The 16,844-nt window shown below is 38.9% G+C and overlaps 1 protein-coding gene across 1 annotated transcript in view; it reads left to right on the top strand.

The window, feature by feature from the left end:
• Positions 1–15,649, top strand: part of VIPR2 (vasoactive intestinal peptide receptor 2) — a 60,797-nt gene extending 45,148 nt beyond the window's left edge. Inside the window, exons 7-13 of the mRNA XM_032182276.1 lie at positions 110–260; positions 1,224–1,284; positions 2,644–2,713; positions 10,832–10,923; positions 14,164–14,293; positions 14,375–14,416; positions 15,313–15,649. Coding sequence (XP_032038167.1) covers positions 110–260; positions 1,224–1,284; positions 2,644–2,713; positions 10,832–10,923; positions 14,164–14,293; positions 14,375–14,416; positions 15,313–15,486 — 720 coding nt within the window. The 3' untranslated portion in view covers positions 15,487–15,649. The remainder of the gene's footprint in view (positions 1–109; positions 261–1,223; positions 1,285–2,643; positions 2,714–10,831; positions 10,924–14,163; positions 14,294–14,374; positions 14,417–15,312) is intronic.
• Positions 15,650–16,844: the final 1,195 nt, after the last annotated feature.

Here is a 16,844-nt window from a genome sequence, read left to right as displayed (position 1 = left end):
ACCTGGGACTAGCTTTACATGGAGAGTTAAGATGTGTAGGATATATTAATAACAGAATTATACAGCATCTTTCCTGCAAAAAATCTTACTCCCTGTTTTCACATTTCAGGTGGGCTGCAAGGCTATTTTGGTATTTTTTCAGTATGGCGTTATGGCAAACTTTTACTGGCTATTAGTTGAAGGACTTTACCTCCACATCCTCCTTGTGCTAATATTCTCCCCCAACAGACACTTCACAGTCTATCTGCTGATTGGTTGGGGTAAGAACTTAAGCATCTTCCAATTATATATATATTTAATGTGTGTATTAGTCAAATTCAGTATTTCATACCAAGCATTCATGCAGTTTCTGTTGGATGACTTTGGCCTGTGGGCATGAGCTCTTGGGTACATTAGTTCTTCTCTTGAGCTCCAGTGTAGGTACAGCCACTGCGGCATGGAGGAGAGTGGGCACAAAACCTCCATGCTCATCCCTCTAGTTTCTGCAGACCTGTAAATGCTAGCTTGCTTCTTGGCTGGCTCCGACCTCTGCCAATCTGCACTCCCTGACAACACTCATGGGTTGTTCAGGGATGGGATGGTGTGGGACTACCACCACAAAACATTATGATTCAGGCTGTCCTAATTTAGCAGGGGGGAGAGGAAGTTTAGTTGCACAGCACCAGGCTACTTGCCTTTTACAAAAGCACAATAATATTTTCCATCTGTTTCTAAATACATGTTCCATTCACTTACAGAAAGTGCAATGATATATATATGGAGCAGTTTAAAGCTTCCAGTAATAAGTGGTCATAAAACATTAGGTATTGCTTGGAAATGAGAATAAACCAGTGTGGGAATGGTTCCTTATGAAATGATTTACTCTTTGGTTTTATATTGTAGTCCTTGCAAATACATTGGGAATGTTGAATTTGTATCTATATCCTTATAGATCACTTGGACAGCTTGAAAGAAATCTAAGATACATGCTTTGTGTATTAGTGGTTATAGCTACATTTTTATAAGAAATATGCTCACTTCCTCACAGTATTTGAAACACATCGTTTACATCATATAGCTCATCAGATGGGCCTCTCCCTCCATTCACTAAACTGTTTTCTGTATGCTGCATATCTGGGAAATAGATGCTTACTAGCAAAATGGACTTACTTTCTTATGATCGTTCTCTAAACCTCTTTTTTTCTTTTTTCTTTTTTCTTTTTTTTTTTTTTTTTTTTCTTTAGGAATTCCTACCATATTCATTATTACATGGACAGTGACACGGATTATTTTAGAGGACACTGGGTAAGTATGTCAGGGAGGGAAAGCTTACAGCCTCCATCAAGACTAGCCCATGCTAATCTTGCCTTGGATGTGGTGTTGTTCATCCTAAAGTAGTTTGCTGTTCTGAAGGAGACAAACACAGAACTTAAAATTTCAGAAATGACAGTAAAGGCACAGGTGTTTAGGAGCTCTTTGACATGCAGCCTATACTTCCTGTTTATTTGGAAATGCTAAGGGCGGGAGTGGGCAGAGACAGGTTATTACTAATGTTACCCCTTGAAACCCACATGTAGAACTATCTGCCTTGGAGGTCAAACTACTTAAAATAGCAGTGGGGGTCCTTGAGTTCAGTGCTGTCATACAGTGTTGTAAGTTGCTGGGCATCCTAATTTGCTAACTAGCAATGCAAAAGATTGAAATCTATTTTTTTTTTTGGTATATCTAAAATATATTCCCAGAAAAGAAGCAATGTAATGTAAAGGTGTATGTAATGTAATGTAATTGTAAAGCAATGTAATGTAAGGTGCATGTATTCAGGTAAAACTGTCACTAACTAGAGCTAAGCCTGGCTCTTGGCATGTGAAGGCGAGCTGAGATAAGAGTTTTGTAGGAAGATCAGACTTCTTTCTGCTAGCCCCAAGGAATGGGAGAGCTTTCTTAGTTAGTGGGGCAAATGGTTTTCACACTCACGTTTTTTTCGATTTGTCTTATATTTTTCAATTGATTTTTTTTTTATACTGAAAAATCATGTCCTAAATAATTTCTAAGTTTTCCTTGCAAGACCATGTAGACTGTAGGCTAACTCCTTTCTCCTTCATTGTTACTATCATAGTTAGAGGAACTCTGAAGGGTATTGCTGTTGCTTCTAATTAGTCTTTTAGAATATTTATTCTCAGAGTACTCAGACCAAAATTGTTGAGCTGACAATGAAAATTAAATTTTCATTTTTTCAGACGAAGTTTCAGGTTCAGTCTCATATTTTCCTAAACCAGTTTCAGCCATCCGCAACCTAAATATCCCACGAGGAAATTATGTCATTTAAATTGTATCTGTCAGTTGCTTTAGATCTTCCTGCTACCTAGAGGCTATTGTTAAGTGCTTACTGTAGAAGTATCCTGACTCAAAGTGAAACTAAGCTTACTTTCCCTAAAGGCTGATGATCTCCATAATTTCTAATGGTGCGTGGTGTTTCAGCTGATTTGAATATGCATATTGAAAACAGGGAAACAAAAAGTAAACACAGAAAAAAAAATACCAAATTCTAGGCTAGAACATTTTTTAGTGCTCTTTGATTTGTATATACCAAATACTTCTCTTCATAGGTCATGCTTGCCAGATGTTATTAGTGTCAACACCATTCTCCCTCTTTTTTTTTTGTAGTTGCTGGGATACAAATGAGCATGGTGGTCCCTGGTGGGTTATACGAATACCAATTTTAATTTCTATTATAGTAAGTAAACTTTGAAGCATGAATTATATATCAGTTCAGCATTGTGCAGTGCATATAGCCATTATTCTTTACTGCTAGTTACAGACAGGCCAGAATTCTGTTTTAATGAAAAGAAATTGCACTGTAGGAGACATGTTAAACAGATGCCAGGGCCATTAAAATTTGTTGCCTTCAAAATTTATCTGCCTCCTATTAAATGCTTTTATTTGTATGTTGTTCTTTCTTTAACATCCCTTCTGTTTATGAGCCTGGGGGAAGCAAAAATCTAATTACACTTTTCAATGAAATGCAGATTTGATTTTGCTTGTAAATAGATAGCCCTGCAACTAAGAATCTGATATTATTGCAGCCATAAAAAAATATAGCTGTATATATCTTTCTTTAATTGGTAGTCTACTGAAATACATAATGAACATAAAATATTTGCAAAAGAATACTATCTGAGAATGTTTCGTGGAGCTTTTCATATGTGGAGCTCATTAGAATTACTGGAGTAGCATAACAAAATTCCTGTTCATTGTGATGATTGTGTGATTAAATTTGGGCATAATATTCTATTGTTTATGTCCACTTCTGAAAATAGTCACAGTGCAAATTAATTCATTTCAGATACACGTGCTTTGTTTTTAACATTTCAGTCAGAAAGTTAAGGCGTTATTAGATTATACACGATTTCAGGAGTCCAAACTAGTCCAGCGTTTACAGAATCACAGAATCACAGAATTTTCTAGGTTGGAAGAGACCTCAAGGTCATCGAGTCCAACCTCCAACCTAACGCTAACAGCCCTCCACTAAACCATATCCCTAAGCTCTACATCTAAACGTCTTTTGAAGACTTCCAAGGATGGTGACTCCACCACTTCCCTGGGCAGCCTGTTCCAATGCCTCACAACCCTTTCAGTGAAGAAGTTCTTCCTAACATCTAGCCTAAAACTCCCCTGGCTCAACTTAAACCCATTCCCCCTCGTCCTGTCACCAGGCACGTGGGAGAACAGGCCAACCCCCACCTCGCTACAGCCTCCCTTGAGGTACCTAAAAAGAGCGATAAGGTCGCCCCTGAGCCTCCTCTTCTCCAGGCTGAACAAGCCCAGCTCCCTCAGCCGCTCCTCGTAGCACTTGTTCTCCAGGCCCCTCACCAGCTTCGTCGCCCTTCTCTGCACCCGCTCAAGCACCTCGATGTCCTTCTTGTAGCGAGGGGCCCAAAACTGAACACAGTACTCGAGGTGCGGCCTCACCAGAGCTGAGTACAGGGGGACGATCACCTCCCTAGCCCTGCTGGTCACGCTGTTCCTAATACAAGCCAGGATGCCGTTGGCCTTCTTGGCCACCTGAGCACACTGCTGGCTCATATTCAGCCGACTGTCCACCATCACTCCCAGGTCCTTCTCTGCCTGGCAGCTTTCCAACCATTCCTCTCCCAGCCTGTAGCTCTGCTTGGGGTTATTGCGCCCCAGGTGCAGGACCCGGCACTTGGCCTTGTTAAACTTCATGCAGTTGACCTCAGCCCATCGGTCCAGCCTATCCAGATCCTCCTGCAGAGCTTTCCTACCCTCAAGCAGATCGACACACGCACCTAACTTGGTGTCATCTGCGAACTTACTGAGGGTGCACTCGATGCCCTCGTCCAGATCATCGATGAAGATATTAAAGAGGACCGGCCCCAGCACCGAGCCCTGGGGGACGCCACTAGTGACTGGCCTCCAACTGGACTTGGCTCCATTCACCACGACTCTTTGGGCCCAGCTATCCAGCCAGTTTCTAACCCAACGAAGCGTGCGCCAGTCCAAGCCAAGAGCAGCCAGTTTCTTGAGGAGAATGCTGTGGGAGACGGTGTCAAAAGCCTTGCTGAAGTCAAGGTAGACCACATCCACAGCCTTTCCCTCATCCACCCAGCGCGTCACTCTGTCATAGAAGGAGATCAGGTTCGTCAGGCATGACCTGCCTTTCATAAAGCCATGCTGACTGGGCCTGATCGCCTGCTTCCCCTTCAAGTGCTGCATGATGACTCTCAGGAGGATCTGCTCCATGAGCTTTCCTGGCACTGAGGTCAAACTGACAGGCCTGTAGTTTCCTGGGTCAGCCCTCCGGCCCTTCTTGTAGATGGGCGTCACGTTTGCTAGCCGCCAGTCGATTGGGACCTCCCCCGATAGCCAGGACTGTTGATAAATGATGGACAGCGGCTTGGCCAGCTCCTCTGCCAGTTCCCTCAGTACCCTTGGGTGGATCCCATCTGGCCCCATCGACTTGTGCACATCTAAGTGCCGTAGTAGGTCACCAACCAGTTCTTCATGGATAATGAGGGCCACATCCTGCTCCCCATCCCCTTCCACCAGCTCAGGGTACTGGGTATCCAGAGAACAACCGGTATTGCCGCTAAAGACTGAGGCAAAGAAGGCATTGAGCACCTCCGCCTTTTCCTCATCTCTTGTAACTAAGTTTCCCCCCGCATCCAGTAAAGGATGGAGATTCTCCTTAGTCCTCCTTTTTGTGTTGATGTATTTATAGAAACGTTTTTTGTTATCTTTAACGGCAGTAGCCAGATTGAGCTCCAGATGAGCTTTGGCCTTCCTAATTTTGTCCCTGCACAGCCTCGCTACTTCTTTAAAGTCCTCCTTAGTGGCCTGCCCACTTTTCCAAAGCTTATAAACCCTCTTTTTCCTCCTAAGATCAAGCCACAATTCTCTGTTGAGCCAGGCCGGTCTTCTTCCCCGCCAGCTCGTCTTTGGGCACGTGGGAACAGACCGTTCCTGCGCCATTAAGACTTCCCTCTTGAAGAGCGCCCAGCCTTCCTGGACCCCTCTGCCCTTCAGAACCGCCTCCCAAGGGACTCCACCAACCAGTGTCCTGAGCAGCTCAAAGTCAGCCCTCCGAAAGTCCAATACAGCGGTTTTACTGGTCCCCTTCCTGGCCTCGCCAAGAATAGTGAACTCCACCATTGCGTGGTCACTCTGCCCTAGACAGCTCCCGACGATCACGTCCTCCACCAGTCCTTCTCTGTTTGTGAAGAGAAGGTCTAGCGGGGCACCTCCCCTGGTAGGCTCACTAACCAGCTGCGTCAGGAAGCTATCTTCCACGCTCTCCAGAAACCTCCTAGACTGCTTTCTCAGGGCTGTGTTGTGCTTCCAGGATATGTCAGGGAAGTTGAAGTCCCCCACGAGTACAAGAGCTGATGATTTTGCAACCTCTGTCAGCTGCCTGTAGAATTCCTCATCCGTCTCCTCATCCTGGTTCGGCGGTCTATAGCAGACCCCGACCAGGACACTAGCCTTGTTGTCCCTGCCGATCCTAACCCAAAGGGACTCGACCTTGTCATTCCCAACCTCGAGTTCTACAACCTCGAAAGACTCTCTAATATAGAGAGCCACACCACCACCCCTTCTATGCTGCCTGTCCCTTCTATAGAGCTTATAGCCAGGCATTGCAGCACTCCAGTCATGAGACTGGTCCCACCACGTCTCCGTGATGGCAACCAAGTCGTAGCCTGCCTGCCGCACGATGGCTTCCAGCTCCTCCTGTTTGTTACCCATGCTGCGTGCATTGGTGTAGACATGGGCTTTCCTTTCAGTCTGGTCCTTTTGAAATAATTTTGGGAGAACTTCCTAGCATTTTCATCAGAGTGAATTCTACAGTCTTTAAAGAGAAACAGAGTACATATATGTGTGAAATGACATGAGGTAAGGACTCCTAGAAAAGACGTTTTATTATACAGGTAATAGGTGTGCAACAGAATTACAGCATGAAAAAGATATGTGTACCTCAGAGGAGCTGGAGGACGGGGTATGGTGCAGAGAAAAGAAAATATACTCAAAGGTGAAAGCAAAACAAACCACCTAGTGTTTACAGAAAGATAAAAGCCTGTTCTCTGGAGGTTCTATTTAAACAGCTATCTGGTAGACAGATGAGACTTCATGTGCCAGAAAGCAGCACATTTCCAAAGAAATCCTAGACCAAGAGACATAAGTTATCCAAGTCTTCATTGGCAGACTTGAACTCCAGCTGGATCTTAGCATAGACTAGTAAACGCATCAGGCATTAAGAAAATGGAGTACTAACTGGTCAGTCAGCAAAAGTCCAGTGTATCATAAAACATGGACCCTAATCACGGAGGTGAAGGAACAGCCTTGCTCTATTTTTATACTGATTCTATTACTGCTATCATACAATGGGATTGTATGCAGAATGCATACAACATGCAGAAACATTTTGCAAATGACCTTTCCTGGTTTGCCAGATGCACATGTTTAGAATCTGCTGTTGCCTTCCAGAGATGTCTTTTGTCTTAAGTGGCATGTTTTAGGGATGAGAGCAGCTAAAGATGGCCAAGTGATTCGGCAACATTATGTACTATGTGAAACCACTTAGTTCTCTGATTAGATGAGTCTCCAGAAGATTTGATCATTTTCACATTTTGCTTTTAGGAAGTTAAGCTGTGAAAGGAGAATTCAGAAGTACAGGGAGTTATATAAAGCAGTGATACTCACCCTTTCCTGCTGGATAAGTAACATATCTTGTTGGAGCATCAACCTGCAGACATCACATTTGTTGTGGCATCTAGGATGCCTTGCAAGTTTACTGCTGTACTGCTGTGCAGAGTGCATTCATAGAGTAAAAGTAGCTAGTGAAATGTCATGTAAAATTAGTAATTGATGAATGAAAATACTGCATGCATGGGAAAATTGTATTCATTATACGTAAGTGTTTTCAGTTACAGACTCACAGAATTGAAGGGGTTGGAAGGGACCTCGAAAGATCGTCGGGTCCAACTCCCCTTTAAGAAAAAATAAAATATGAAGATAAAAGTATTTGAATCGGTGCTGCCTCCCATTCAAAAATTAAAATAGATCATTGCAAGTTCTTTGAATAGGAGTTGTGAAAGTCATGACATTTCTGAATGAAAGTATGATGTGCCAATGTCATGCTCACACAGAACCTTCAGTCTGTTCTTGAGAATGTAGAAGGATTGGAAAACTTAGAATAGTGAAAAGAATGATGAGTAACAAATGGTTTCATTATTAGGAAGGACAAAGACTTGTAATTAGTCAATTAGGTGGGCAAAGCAGGATTCTGAGAGAAGCTGGATTTCAGGAAAATAAAGGAGAGTAGAACACAGGAGTTGAAAACCATTACAGACTGTCTTGTGTAATGGCATGGAAGAAAAACACAGAGAATGGGTGATACCGAAAATCTTTAAGATAGGAAGAAGGGTAAAGAAAAAACAGTAGAATAGAGCCTTTTTGTGAAGATAATGCCATGAATATACTTTTGAAAGAAGGAGGAAATCAAATAGGGAGCAGTAGGTTAACTGCATTTGATTTACCTGGAAGTTCACTTCGTCTTCATGCCATATTCACTCTTTTCCATTGACTTCTCTGTTACCTCCAAACATTTTCACTGGTTAGAAGACTGTATTATCTATGCTGTTATCACCCAACAATAAATAGTTTGGTGAGAGCGAGTTCTGAAGTCACTTCTCAAAGTGGGAATGGCTTCAGTTAATGCAGTGTGTCAGAAGCCTTCCCTGGCATCTCATTCTGACAATATTGGCTTGAGAAAAGTTAGCTGGCAGGTTTCCATGCATCATGCTGTACACATTTCAAAGTTGTTTAATTGGAGATGACTATTCCAGACAGTTAATTTGGAGTACCACCCATTTGGCAAATGCTTCCACAGCTGCCTTCTCCATACTTCTACTACAATAAACTGCTTTCATTTGAGAAAGAGTGGTGTTCAGGTGGAAACAGTACTTACATTACTTCAAAGTATCTGAAAAATGTTCATCTCACATTGCAGCTAGTGTGATAGACTAAATATCAAGAGCAATATGAAGATAGTTTAAATGATGCATGCTCAGGCCATGTGTTTAGACTCAAAAACTCGGAAGTCAGCAAGTAAAAAAGAGTATCAGCAGCATCTTGGTGTTATTCCAACAAAGAGGCATCATTTGTCATCACTCTTGCAGTTTCTCTGCATTCACATTATTTTCTTTTTATACTGTTCTTAGATACTCATTTAACAATATACATATTATACTCTATTTAAAGATGTCATGCTCAGAGGATCTTCACAAAATCACAGAATGGCTGAGGTTGGAAGGGACCTCTGGAAGTCCACTGGTCCAACCCCCTGCTCAAGCAGGGCCACCCAAAGCTGCTTGCCCATGTCCAGGTGGCTTTTGAAGATCTCCTCTCTGGGAAACTTGTGTCAGTGCTTGGCTACCCTCAGCAAAAACAAGTTAAAACATTTTCTGATACCAGGGTGGAACCTCCTGTGTTTCAGTTTGTACCCACTGTCTCTTGTCTTGTCGTTTTACAGGGCTGAAAAGCTGCAATACTAAAAGTGAAACTTTAGGGCGCTGCTTGTTTCATATTTCATTGAAACATATTATTCTAGATCAGATGTATATTTCAAAGGATTTTAACAAATGATTTATTCAATGATAATCTTACATAAATTAAATTGCTGCACTGCAGTAAGGCAGTGGCAGTTGCAACTTTTAGATCCCAATACCCAGTGTCCTCTGGCTGGATTTACAAGGTCATTAGTGTCAAGGAGTCTTACAAACTCCAAACAAGAACGCATGTTTTTCATTAATCCAAAACTGTGTTTACAGAGAGAAAGAGACATGTTTGAAAACAGATGTAAAGGTAGTACATGAATGACAGTCAAGAATGTGAGTCACCTGTGTCTAGTTTGGCAGCTGATGTGATGCCTCAGAATCCAAAAGAATAACAGTTGTACTAGGATGACTATTGCAGTAGAAAACAGGGAGACCTGTCAAGAATAATAAGATATTCTGCTTCTGTGCAAATGCAGAGTAAAGATTTTTTTTTCTATTTTCTCCTATTTTGTGGCTAACATATATACAATGAAGTGGAAGCTCTCTCCTTGTTCAAAAATAATAGCTCCAGTGCAAGTACCATACTAAATGTATCTCCATTGATCTGTACACTATGCTGTGATATGTAATTATGTAGATAAAATCACCAAGAATACTGGCTGCTACCTATTACTTTTATAGGAGACTTTAATCAAGTACAACTTGAAATTTGTCTACCTCCTGAATAAGGTGTGTTTACTTCATTAAAGGCCTTCATTAAAGGCCTATATTTTCTAACGTCTTCTTTTTTATTTTTCTTTTTCAAAAATACTGAAGTTTCCCAGCTTTTTATTTAATCCCTGTCAGTTTCTGTCACTTCACATTACCTGTCATTTCAAACAAAGTATAAAGTACGGGGGATATGCAGTTGTTACTATCACAGTTCATTTATTAACATCACAAATTGTACTGGGTATTTCAGAGAAGACACAAAAAGTCATTCAACTTGAAAACATGGTGAATACAAGATGCAAGACGCCAACAAAGATACTATGAGAATGAGATTTAGGATCTACTGAATTTTTATCTTGAATGTTCTAGACTGATCAGGACTTGATCATAATGTTTATAATGAAATGCCTCCATTCTCCTTCTATGAAAGAAGACAATACTACTGTTGCGTCTCAGAGAAATGTTATGAAACTAAAATCTTCAACAGAAAGGATTCAGTTCCTTCATTCATCAGTGATCATCAGTACCCAAGGCAGACAGATATGTGAAAAGTCCTCTTCATGCTTGATGGGAGTGGGCAGATCACTTATGCAACGAACTTCTCTTCCCCTAATCCAGTCAGAAAATAATAAAAGTTAACATGAGAAGCAAGAGAGGGTCAAAACTATATGGGACTCGTGTTGTCCTTTGGGCTTCCAGTTGTGAATCCACATGAAAATTTAGGGCAATGCTTGATGGCACCAGATCACATCCCACATCCCATCCTGACAAGAAATCTGTTTTGAGACCAACTGAGATTTTGGAAGAAGGTCATTGCTGACAACTAGGGCTTTGAAAGGCTTTAGCCAGCCAGACTGGAACTGGTAGCCATGTAGAGGTGCACTGGACGTAACAAAGCTAGTGAGGCAGAAAACAGACAATAGGTTTGACAGTGTAGAGCTTAACATGTTCTGGCAAGAGATATAAAACACTCGCTGCTGAGTTGATTAGTCTGACTTGATAAGCATTTCTTTGTGCTGCGTATGGAATGGAGAAGTCAGAAATCACTGTTCTATTTGTTTTCTTTGCAGTTGAATTTTATACTTTTCATCAGTATTATAAGAATCTTACTGCAGAAGTTAAGATCTCCAGATGTTGGAGGAAATGACCAGTCACAGTACAAGTGAGTCATATTTTTAGAAATTACATACAGAACCAAAATAATCTTGGTAAGATTTACTGTGCTGAAACCTGTTAGCAGCCATTGCTATGATACTATAACTACATTTAATTCAGGAGTAACTACTTTTAAATGTGGTTTAATAAAAATCTTAACATTATGTTGAAGTAGAGTTTAACTTTTTTTCAAATACCAAATTCAGTAAAAAAAAAAAAAAAGCAATTTCATAACGGCCAAGAAACTACTCTTGAATTTTAGTCTAATTCCATGAATAATATGCTTATGCAAGAAATATGAGGAGTACTATCTTTCATTTAATGTATATCTATTATATTTCAAGATCAAAAAAAGTTTTTGGAAGATCAAAATTTATTGCTTCAATCTACTTTAAAACATATATATATATATATATTTTTTTCCATTTCCAAAATACACTTTAATACTTACATGCATTTTAAGAGCTGGAAGGAAGTTATGTTGCTCTCAGAAATAAAAGAAAAAGAAATAGCATCTTTGATTTAAAATAGTGTCTTTGTTTTTTCAGAGTTAAAAAACAAAACAAAACAACAACAACAACAACAAAAACTTTCTGATTTAGATCAACATAATTTCTGTTTAGGCTTTCTTTTTTTGTGTTCTGATTTCATCATTTAATCCTAACATCTGTTATTTCCACAGCTTTAGAATCACAGAATTTTGGGGGGTAGTTTAAATACATTGCTAAAATTGGATTTGTTCTTTGTTATATTACCATATCAGCTATTATTATTTATTATAGTAGCTGCTGAATACTGTAACCTGTAATCAAGACTCTGTTTTACTAGGTCTTATTTGAAAGCCCAAATATAGACTCCGAATTGGCACTTTTTGACACTAATATGATGTTTCAGTGACAAAAAGTAAGATGATCGCTGAAAATTCAAAACCATACAAGTATCATTTGGAAATGGGCTCCTGGATAATACCTCTTTTCTTTAATTAAAAAATACTGAATTCCTGAATTTGCTGTTCTAAAACAGCAAAGATCATAGTGTGCTACAGTAAAGGATAACTTTAAAGCCAAGAGGACATTTTGTGTTTTACAATGTGTGACATATTTAAATGTGAAAAGAATTTTGATGCATCAAGAAGATGCTACTAGATAGGCAGAAGGCTGTGCTTCACAGACCTACACAGTTCCTTTTTTGTGTGTGTTTGTTGATTGAATTAATTGAACATCTGGGAGAGTTAAATCAACCTAAAGGAAATTATGCAGTCACCACAGCATTATTTAACACAATTACATATATACATATATACATATATACATATATACATATATACATATATACATATATACATACAGGCAGGAAATCTACTCAAGTTTACTTTTTGTGACACAAAATTTTTTTTGTTTCCCTGTGGTATTAACATATTTTATGAAAATGAGGCATTTTCTAGCTATCATTATCATTGTGTCCCATTATTTTTGACAGTTTACTGTAGTGCTTGTAATAGCAACCTTGTCCTTCATTGTTAGGTCTGTGAATTCTTTGCTTTTAGCAATTGATTGCCTGATTAAGTTTGGATTGGATGGTCTTTAGCAGATACCCATGGGAACAGTAGATTAACCTCCTCAAGAAATAGTGCTTCTACAGATCAAATCAAAGGTCTAGGAGGCTCATTTTTCAAAATGCAAATGCACTTTCTAAAATATAGAGAAGAATAAGGCTATTTTTGCCTGGTTCTTTCCTTCACTAAAATGTAAATGAAGTATACAGGAAGTTATATCACCTAGACAAAAATTATTTAAACAAGAATGAATCAGAAGTGAAAGGTGAGTTTAAAACAAATACTACTCGTTTCAAGTTTTTCTTCCCTTCCTGTGTCCCATTTGCTTGTACCTGGTTCTGTCCTTTTCATTGCTTATTTTACTTTTGCAGTGGGATGGGTTAAGTTGAAATAAAATCACTTTTCCTCTTCACTTGGGAAAACAGGAAAATTGCTGACATCATCATCTTCAGTTGTAAATGAATTTCTTCTGCCACAGAAACCCTGTTGGTCCCACTTACTGGTATCTCCTTTAAGTGTGAGGGTTTTACTATTCTTGAGAAACTTTGCTGTCAGAACTGATTATTTCCACATAAACAGATGCACTCTGGGACACTTTATGCAAAGGAAGTAAATAAATAAATAAATAAATAAAACTGCTTGTGACACTGTGACTTTTTTCTATTAACATAGGTGAAATCACAGCAGCTTCCTTTATTTGAATCTGGTTATATTCATCAAAACAGTGATGAATTCTGGGACTCAACATTACAATTCCTTGAATTTCATCCGATACCAGACATCCATAATCATGCATGACTGGTCCTGTATAATCTATAAAACTGATGTTATTAGAGTGAATTGAGTGACAGATAAGGGATAATTAGCAATTCAGCATCTCAGTGGATTCACAGGCAGTTTGTCAAAACTGCCCAGTTTAATAATTTAAAGTTCTTAACTTCAGTAGTATCTCATGTTAAATTGTATTACAGAATTGATGACATTACAATGATTCATGGGTATATGCTTCATACCATCAGTATAGTTATGAGGTTTTAGGAATTGGGGATAAATCTGAAATTTCTGATGGAAATTTCACAGCTGAGATTATTCTGGATTGCATCTTTGAGGTATTGTTTCCATATTGTGCATATGAAATGTACAGGCAAACTTTACAGTTGCAAATGTAAAGGAAATGAAAATATTAATTTCAAATAACCCTTTATGCCAAGTAGAAAATGTCCCAAAAGGCCTAATCACAGATCATGATGCTTTGTCAAACATGGTCCTAAGGAATAGAATCATAGAATCATAGAGTCACAGAATGGTTTGGGTTGGAAGGGACCTTAAAGACCATCTAAATCCAACCCCAGCGGCTGTCCAGAGGTCAACAGAAAAAGGGTCTTTTGGTTTAGAAAGGCCTTGCAGCTTTTTACCAGCTTTTGGAAGACTGCAAGATCTGTAAGATCAAATACAGCATGGAACTGCACACATTAATTTATAATGTTACTGTGTGGCTAATCTCATAGCAAGCTTGAAAGGAAAAAAAATCAGTAAATGACACTTACTCATAAGTGTCATTTTGTTTATAAAACTGAAGTTATATGAGGTTTATTGAAACAACATTGCATCAGCTTCTTATGTTAGTAAAATAACAATTTATCACTAAACTCGTTTTATTTATTTATTTATTTTTCTGTTTTATTTACCCAGGAGACTTGCAAAATCCACATTGTTGCTTATTCCATTATTTGGAGTTCACTACACAGTGTTTGCTCTGTTTCCTGAACGCACTTCCAGCACTTACAAAATAATCTTTGAGTTGTGTTTGGGATCTTTTCAGGTAAATTTTAAGGTTTTTATTCAAGATTTATTGACTTAGGTTAATACTGCATACTAACTAATGAATATTGTCTGTTTCCAGGGGTTGATTGTTGCAGTCCTGTATTGTTTTTTGAACAGTGAGGTAAGTCTCACCTTTCCTACTGAGGATATAAGCTATTTTTTTCAATAAATGTATAAGTGTCCCAATAATTACAGTCTATGTAACATGAAGCTGATTTAGCAGATGTTTGCATTCCTGTTTATAGAATATACATTTCTGTGCAATGGGAGAAATTAGCGTGTTTGGGTGGAGACTTAAGAGCCATTTGAAATCTAATTCCTTGCAAATTGAGGTATTAGTAAGGGCATCTTTATTTGGTGTGAACTAATTCTAGCCTTTGTACAAGTAATGTGTATTGTGCAAGTGAGGTGCAACAAGACTAGAAAATCATCCAAAACCAGAAATATCTTTTAGTAGGTATTTAGGGGTAATTTGAGAGAATCTAACTCCAGCACAGCAGCAGGTTTTCAGATGTGCTCGGCATGTAGCAGCTTTTCTCATCTTGACTAAGGAAGATGGAAGGAATTCCTGTTGATTCCTTCCTTGTTCCAGCCACTTTTTAAGGTACAATATATATTAAACAGCATTCAGTGTATGACAGGAGGAATCTGTCTGAAAAAGGCACTTGCTTGCACAGGGAATTGACATACAGGTCTCCTGAGCGCTAGTTTGGTCTTTGGTATTCATGAGATGCCTCATTTGGGCCTAATAACTTGATTTGGTTTTAAGTACAAGCGATTAATAACTAGCTAGTATTTTAATAAAAGCCACTGTGGCAGCACAAGTGATGCAAATCTGATTTTGAAAGTGGCCCTGGGGCTTCTCACAGACAGTGTAGGCACAGCCTTCTCAATTTTGTAAAACCTGTTTAGAAGCTGTTCCCAGAGCTCCCCATCTGATAGCCAATAAATGTGGAAAAGTTCCTCACATAGAAAGGATGTTTTCAGCCCATCTTGTGCATTGACTTTTTAACACAGGTACAAGGAGAGCTGAAAAGAAAATGGCGGAGTTTGTGCTGGAAGCAGACAGCAGGCAGAGATTACAGACTCCACAGCTCTTCAATTTCTCGAAATGGATCAGAAAGTGTTTCTCAGCTCCACCGGAATTCAAGGGCTCAATCATTTGTGCAGACAGAGACCACCATGATCTAAGTCAACTATGTCCCCCCAAACATGCAAAAACTGTGGGTTATATCATTTGTTATATGCAGCTTGATGAGGTATTTTCTAAAATGTAAAATTTAGTGCTTTGCTTTTCTACATGTTGGTATTTGGGAAATTGGTTTGTGCAGCCAACCAGGTAATAACAGAAACACCTGCCCCATGCATGCTTCCTGCTTTTTTTTTTTTTTTTTTTTTTTTTTTTTTACGACTCTCACATTAATTCTGATGTTCTCTTGCCATTTACTAGCCATAACTATACAAAAACTCATTTGCTGTAATGGTCCCTTTTCCCTCCAACCAGTCTATGAGACAGATGTGTGGGATCCCATTCAATGCAGACTACTTTGGTACATGTTGAAAAGGTTATGATGGGAAGCAGGAAAATTTCTTACATTATATTTATACTTGAGGTAGCATTTATTTCCTTAAGGACCAGGAAATTCCTTCCTAATTATGGAAAACAAAAGAAAAATGTAAGGCTATAATTAACTACACTGGGACTTTAATGTGCTAATCTAGGAAATCATTAACATCATACAGAAAGGAAAAAAAAAAAAAAAAAAAAAAAAAAAAAAGCAGTGCTTCTTGGCTAATTGTATGAATTTCAAAGATGATGTTCCACAGAGTTTGAGTCCCTTCTGAAAGTGGCTGGTTTTTATGTTTTGATGCAGAAAGTAGGACTACCTTTACAGTCCTTCCACATAGAAATGGCTACTGTAATAGTTTTGATCAAAACATCAGCATTTGCCAATAGTGCTGTTGTAATCACCAGTTGTACTCTTCTGTTTAAAATCAAAGAGATTTGTGTTGATCTTTTATTAAACAATTTTCTGAAGAGGTGCTTTATTGCTAGAACAGTCTGGCATAGGATAAATAGCCTTGGATCACATTACCCATTGAAAGTATCATTTTTATATAATAGTTTCATTGAAGTATATCTCTAGAACTACATACTTGGCAGCTAAAACAAGGAATATTGTAATAAAGATATAACTCCCATTTAAGGAGTATTACAAGTTTTTTAAGCTTAATACTATTCTTTATCTATCTAAGCTGATTCAGTCCTGCCCATGACTCCAGCAAAAATAAATAAATAAATAATCACAATCCATAAAAAATATTATAAAGGGCATAAATAGAAGGAATTCTCAACAACACCAAGCCTCTTATGTTGCCACTTTCTAAAAGAAGGTGTAGAACTGATAAGTTCTTAGAAATACACATGGAACATTTGCAGTCTTAAAAGAAATAAACCCAGTGATGTTTACTTCTCATGTCACGCTTCACCATGTCCACTCTAAGTAACAAGTGGGAATAATGTACATTTGCATGAGTACCTCTGATTG

This window comes from Aythya fuligula, chromosome 2, assembly GCF_009819795.1.
Source record: "Aythya fuligula isolate bAytFul2 chromosome 2, bAytFul2.pri, whole genome shotgun sequence".
In the NCBI taxonomy this organism is placed as follows: Eukaryota; Metazoa; Chordata; class Aves; order Anseriformes; family Anatidae; genus Aythya; species Aythya fuligula.
Note: the sequence above shows the minus strand (reverse complement) of the source record. Positions and strands in the feature narration are given on the sequence as shown.